This window comes from Chiloscyllium plagiosum, chromosome 37, assembly GCF_004010195.1.
Source record: "Chiloscyllium plagiosum isolate BGI_BamShark_2017 chromosome 37, ASM401019v2, whole genome shotgun sequence".
Lineage (NCBI taxonomy): Eukaryota > Metazoa > Chordata > Chondrichthyes > Orectolobiformes > Hemiscylliidae > Chiloscyllium > Chiloscyllium plagiosum.
The window spans coordinates 19446760-19453492 of NC_057746.1; the positions used below are offsets into that span (position 1 = coordinate 19446760).

The window sequence follows — 6733 nt, forward strand, 5'->3', positions numbered from 1 at the left end:
CACACACACTCTCTCACACACTCTCTCTCACACACACTCTCTCTCACACACACTCTCTCACACACACTCTCTCACACACATACAGACACACACTCTCTCTCTCACACATAGACACACACAGTCTCTCTCTCACACATACACAGACACACACACACACAGAGACATACATGCACACAGGCACACGCACACAGACACATGCACACAGACACAAAGATGTGCACGCAGACACACATGCACATTCACGCAGACACGCGCACACAGACAAACACAGACTTGCACATGCACACACGCATGTGCACACACACAGACGCATGCGCACACGCACACAGACACACGCAAACGCAAACACACACAGATACACATGCCAATAATTGTAGCAGTTTCCCTGCAGACTCCCCGAAATGTTGAGGAAGCCTATCTCACTGCCCATACCTTATCTGGAGAAACAAGGGAAACGGAAGAGGGAGGGGAGCAGACAGAATTACCAACCAGGGACATCTCTTTGCCACCAAACCAGAAGCTACACAAACCTTAGAGCTTTCTTTTCTCAATTGGAAGTTGTCTAGAAGTGAGAGTGATGCCCAATACAACTCAGCTAGTTCCATGGGAGTGACAGTGTGCTCATTGTTGCTACTTATAGAGGGGCGCCGCCAAATCTGTCCCAGAATAATCCATGCGGAAGTCTCCAATGTCTGACACAACGTGGTTGAGGCTAAAGACATTGAGTGTTACTAAGAGGGAGTTAGACACGGCTCTGAGGACGAAAGCTTTCGGAGGATAACAGGAGGAAGCAGGAACAGGGGACTGAGTTGGATGATTAGATCGAGTTCATTGGCCGACCAGGCTCAAAGGGCTGAATGGCCTCTGCATTTCTTGGTTTCTACATTTCAGCCACATACTCCCACACTATTGGTCAATCAACACGTGTACCATCACGGCACGTCAATGTCCCAGCCAGCTGGAAAGCAAATAGACCCTTCTTTCCTTGATTGGACTGTCCTAGTGTCGAGGGGAGGGCCTAGAGGGTGTTGTACCAACAGATGTTTTTATCCCCCTTCCTCACCTTAGTGTTTAGTAACAAATGCGTTCAAAGAATATAACTTATTTGAACACTCTTACTATGTTTTTCTCTCTGGTTTCATTCACAATAGTGCCTCGGGCGTTAGACTTTCAGGTTGTTTCAGCAACACTCAAGAAGCTCGACACCATCCAGGACAAAGCAGCCCCCCCTCCCCCTTGATTGGCACCACATCCACAAACATCCACTCCACCTACCACCGACGCTCAGTAGCAGCAGTGTGTACCATCTACAAGGCGCACTGCAGCAACTCACCAAAGATCCTCAGACAAACCCACAACCACTTTCATCTGGAAGGACAAGGGCAGCAGATACATGGGGACACCGGCCCCTGCAAGGTCCCCTCTGAGCCACTCACCACCCTGACTTGGAAATATATCCCCGTTCCTTCACTGTCGCTGGGAGCAAATCCTCAAAATCCCTCCTTCAAGGTCAACCCACAGCAGGTGGACTGCAGCGGTTCAAGATGGCAGCTCACCCCCACCTTCTCAAGGGGGAAACTAGGGACGGGTAATAAATGCTGGGCCCAGCCAGCAATGCCCATGTGAAAGAGGCCGCCAGGAGGTGATTGGAAATGTCCACGGAAGTCAAATGAGGCGAGGGGGTGTTCCTTTCAGCTGTTGTTCAGTACATTGGCTTTCACCGTTACTCACACGTCTCTGTCCTTTCTAGGGGTTGACCACACCACGCCCGGCATTCCGGGCCTACATCCGCGAGGCCCCGCTCCGCGCCAGAGAGAAACACTCGTCCCTCCCCTGGAGGCATCAACCGGCAATTACGACCTCGCGGGAGGTATCACAGCAACCGTCAGTAACCTAGGTAACGTTGTGGCTACAGCCGCCCAGGTCGTAGGTGAGACTGTGCCCACCACGCGGTGTCCTCTCCACGTTCAAGGAGCGGTTGTAACCAGAGGGCAGGCAGCACTCCAATCTTAGAGCTGCTGACATGGCGAATGTAGGATCCCCACAGTGTGGAACCAGGCCATTCGGCCCTTTGAGTCCGCACCAACCCTCCGGACAGCATCCAACTCCTCTCCTTGCAACTCTGCATTTCCCATGACTAACACCCCCCCCCACCACCACCCAAACTGCACAACCCTGAACACTATGGGGCAATTTAGCCTGGCCAATCCACCCTAACCTGCACATCTTTGGACTGTGGGAGGAAACCGGAGCACCCGGAGGAAACCCACGCAGAGACGTGGGAGAATGTGTAAACTCCACACAGACGGTCGCCCGATGGTGGGATCGAACCCGGGTTCCCTGGCGCCGTGAGGCAACAGTGCTAACCACTGAGTCACTGTGCCGGTGCCCGAGTTAGCTTTCAAGTCTGAAGCACGGGCCGGCCAGAACGTTAACCCTCCATCAGGCTTCTATTTTCCCTTCTCATGGCGGATCTTGACACGCTCCCTCTCTCCTCCCTCTCAGATCTCGAATCATCCGTCTACCTGTCCCCGAACGCTGGGCGGCCCGTGCCCAAGGCTGACAGCAGCAACACGGCCATCTTGATCGGCTGCCTAGTGGCCATCATCCTCCTCCTGCTCATTGTCATCTTCATCATCCTCTGGAGGCAGTACTGGAAGAAGATTCTTGGCAAGGTAGGTCTCGGTGGGCGGGGGAGGGGAGGGGCCCGGGACAGGCTTGGTGCGTCGCTCTAAACCTTGTAGGCCGCACCGTGGAAAGTGCGGCGAACATTTTACAGCCTCTCAAGGCAATGGAAAATCTGCAAAACTGGATTGATGGCAGAACTGACAGGGCATAGGTTTAAGGTGAGAGGGGGGAGATTTAAAAGAGACCTGAGGGGCAACTTTATCACTCAGAGGGTGGTGCGTGTATGAAATGAGCTGCCAGAGGAAGTGGTGGAGGCTGGTACAATCGCAACATTTAAAAGGCATCTGGATGGGTACATGAATAGGAAGGGTTTGGAGAGACATGGGCCAAGTGCTGGCAAACGGGACGAGATTTATATGGGGTGTCAGGTCGGCAAGGACGGGTTGGACCGAAGGGTCTGTTTCTGTGCTGTCCATCTAACAGAAGTTGCTGGAAAAGCTCAGCAGGTCTGTGAAGAGAAATCAGAGTTAACGTTTCAGTGACCCTTCCTCTGAACTAGAAGGAGAAGGCTTGGGTCAAAACTCTCCAACATTAAGCAAGAGCTTGACTGGGCATACGCAGAGAAATTGGGTTTAACGGAATGCTTCGAGCTCAGTGCTTTACGATTTCCGACAGTGGACTCGGGATGTGGGGAGCAACTGTCAGAGACGCTGGAGAGTACATTTGTAACGGGAAGGCAGACTGTTACTGGTAAGTTAGCGAGTGGGTACACATCGGGCAGATGGAGCACGGTTTTGGGGAAATGAGGTGCACTTCACTGTGGAAGGAAGATTAAAACAACAGAGTATTACTTAAGAGGTGAATGATTGCTGAATTGCAAGGGATCCAGTTCATGACGAGCAAAATGCAAGTGTGCAGGTCCAGCAAGTGAGGGGATAAAGACGGCTAATGGAATGCCGGCAGTGGGAATTTAAGGAAAGGATGTTATGCTTCAGGACATTGTTGAGGCCAGTTCTTGAAAAATGTGCAGCTCCGGTCTCATTAGATGACGAGGAAACAAATGTATTGGAAACAGCTGGAAGGATTTTTACAACATCGCTACCTGGAAGTTGTTCTTATTAGGAAAGATTAGGCTGGTTTCTTCCCTGTTGAGCTCAGAAAAGTGGGATGTGTTTTGCTATTAGTGTGTAAGATCCTGAATGGTCTCAGCCGTGTGGACTTGGGAAGGCTGTTCCCCCTAGTGAGTGAGTCCAGGAGTAGGGGACTCTCACCAACTTTCACGGATGCACCACAGAAAGCATCCTACCTGGGTGCGTCCCGGCTTGGTGCGGCAACTGCTCTGCCCAGGACCGGAAAAAAAACTACAGAGAGTTGTCAACCCAGCCCGGTCCATCACCCAAACCAACCTTCAATCCATGGGCTCCATCTACACTTCCCATTGCCTCAGGAAGGCAGCCAGCATCATCAAAGACCCGTCCCACCCGCCTCCAGTTATAATCTCTTCCAATCTCATGCCGTTGGGGATGTTGAGCTTCTTGAGTGTTGTTTTGAACTACACCCATCCAGGCAAGTGGGGAGTATTCCATCTCACTCCTGACTTGTGCAGGGCGTGGACAGGGGGGGGGGGGGAGGTCAGGAAGCGAGTTCCTCGCCGCGGGATTTCTAGTCCCGGACCTGCTCTTGTAGCCGCAGTGTCTTCATGGGTAGTCCAATTCAGATTCCGGTCGGTAGTTAAAAAGGTGCAAAAGCTTAAACACACGTACCAATAGGTTCAAGAACAGCTTCTTCCCCCCCCCCCCCGAACAGGCCTCTCAAATTTTAAAGCGAATGGCGTCAGAAATGTTTGCCCACCTTTAATAGGATGGTGCAAGTTTCAATGGCTTCACGACCGTCTGCAGAGTGTAGCTTTTGAAACACAGCCAAGCATTCACAGGCAGCGACTTGCATAACCAAAGCTTCCAAATGAACAGGTGGACACTTCCGCAGATGTAGAACAGTTTGTCCACCGACAGAAGCACTTTTTTCTTTTCAAAACAGCCAGATCTGACAATACAATGAAACCATAGCCGAGAAACAGGAAAGGAAAGAATATCCTTTCACATTTCACACGATGTCGTGGTGCTTTCTCAATTAGGAAAGTACTGCAATGCATGTGAACAACTAAACGATGCTAGTCAATGCAAGGGTCAATTTACCTTTAAATGCCAAACCACTATGATAAATAATTACATTAAAAATACATCTTCATTACAATGCTATACCTAATAGTAACATTTGAATGTTAGATTAGATTCCCTACAGTGTGGAAACAGGCCCTTCGGCCCAACTAGTCCACACCAGTCCTCTGAAGATTAACCCACCCAGACCCATTCCCCATAACTAATGCACCTAACACTTTGGGCAATTTAGCACGCCCAATTCAACTGGCCTGCACATCTTTGGATTGTGGGAAGAAACCAGAGCACCCGGAGGAAAACATGGGGAGAATGTGCAAACTCCACACAGACAGTCACCCGAGGCTGGAATCGAACCTGGGTCCCTGGCGCTGTGAGGCAGCAGGGCTAACCCACTGAGCCACCCTATCATGCTATTGCCTTTCAAAAAGCTCCCAACTCTTCAACTGGCTTTCTGTTTGCCTCAGGGTCACTCACCGTAAGTTTCCGTAGTTTGGCACCGTAGATGGTGCGTGGGAGAAAATCTGATTTTTGTCTCTCACATTCAGAATGGCCAGACCAACCTCAGCATGGGCGGATATCCGTTTCATACTGACCCACAAATATGCTAGGGGAAGGCACTGTGGGTCTCCAAGTGCAGCAGAAACTAGATCCCCTCCTAAACGTAAGGCCAAAGTTTGAATATTCACACATCACACCGTGCCTCCACACTCAGATAAATAATCAGCCTCGATGTGTCTGACTATATGTAATCTTGTTAGTTACACAGTAAACCAGAGAGGTAGGAAGGCTATTCTCATTAATCCATCATTGACGGGTCCCAAAGGCCCAATATTTATTGCCAACCTTGATTGTCCTTGGCAGGGTGACCATGAGTTGCCTTCCTTGAGCCATTGCTGTCCAGGGGGGTCAGATAGATCCGCAGTGCTGTTAGGAAAAGAGGGCTGGGATATTGACCCAGTGACAGGGAAAGATATTGCTCTGAGCGAGCGTGGTGCGTGCCTTGCAAGTGTTGGGATTCCCATTTGTCCTTCTCGATGATCGGGCACGGAAGGTGTTGTCAAACGGAGGTTTGGGACGATACTGCAGTGCATCAGTGCAGGTGCTGTGGAGGGGCCAGTGTCGGACTGGGGTGGACAAGGTTGAACATCACACAATGCCACAGCTACCTGATGGCAGAGCAGCGCTCCGAAAGCTAGTGCCTCCAAATAGACCTGCTGGACTATAACCTGGTGTTGTGTGATTTTCAACTGAGTGCAGATGGTACATGGAGGAGTAGGTACGTTGGAGCCAATCGAGCGGGCTGGTCCGGGGGGAGATGTTAAGCCTGTTGACTGGGAGCTGCACCCATCCAGGCAAATGGGGAGTATCCATTGCACTCCTGAGTTGTGCAGGGAGTGGACGGGTGGGGGGGGGACGGGGAGTCAGGAAGCGAGTTCCTCGCCGCAGGATTCCTATTCTGCTCTTGTAACCGCAGGGTCTTCATGGGTAGTCCAATTCAGATTCCGGTTTACTGAATCAGGGAGGTATTCAGGGAGGGTCGTGCTTCTGCGGGGAGTGGGGTGGAAGGAGGACGAGGAGAGTATCAAGGGGAGGGGAGAGTTCCGGGAGGTGGGGACGGGTGCGAGAGCGTGGGGAGGTGGGGGGGGGGGGGCTTCCACAGCGCCCGGCTACCTTCTAACCCCACCTCCCCTCCCCCCTCCAGGCGCAGCGGAGGATCCTCGAGGATGACCTGACCGTCCGGCTCTCGGTGCCCGGTGACACCGTGGTCATCAACAACACGCAGCAGCCCGGCCCCTCGCCGGGGGGCACCCCCTCCAACCTGTACGAGCGCATCGGCTCCAGCGACCCAGAGTACCAGGAACCCAACCGGCTGCGGATGAAGCTGCCCGAGCTGCCGCAGGGCACCGACAACTCCGGTAAGGCCACAC

The 6733-nt window shown here is 52.1% G+C and overlaps 1 protein-coding gene across 2 annotated transcripts in view; it reads left to right on the forward strand.

Annotated features, from left to right (window-relative positions):
- The window catches only part of LOC122541334 (discoidin domain-containing receptor 2-like), a 55593-nt gene that overhangs the window by 19187 nt on the left and 29673 nt on the right, over positions 1 to 6733 (forward strand). For both annotated transcript variants that reach the window (XM_043678009.1, XM_043678010.1), the window contains exons 6-8: positions 1751 to 1897; positions 2506 to 2675; positions 6508 to 6721. In XM_043678009.1, the coding sequence (XP_043533944.1) occupies positions 1751 to 1897; positions 2506 to 2675; positions 6508 to 6721 (531 nt within the window). The remainder of the gene's footprint in view (positions 1 to 1750; positions 1898 to 2505; positions 2676 to 6507; positions 6722 to 6733) is intronic.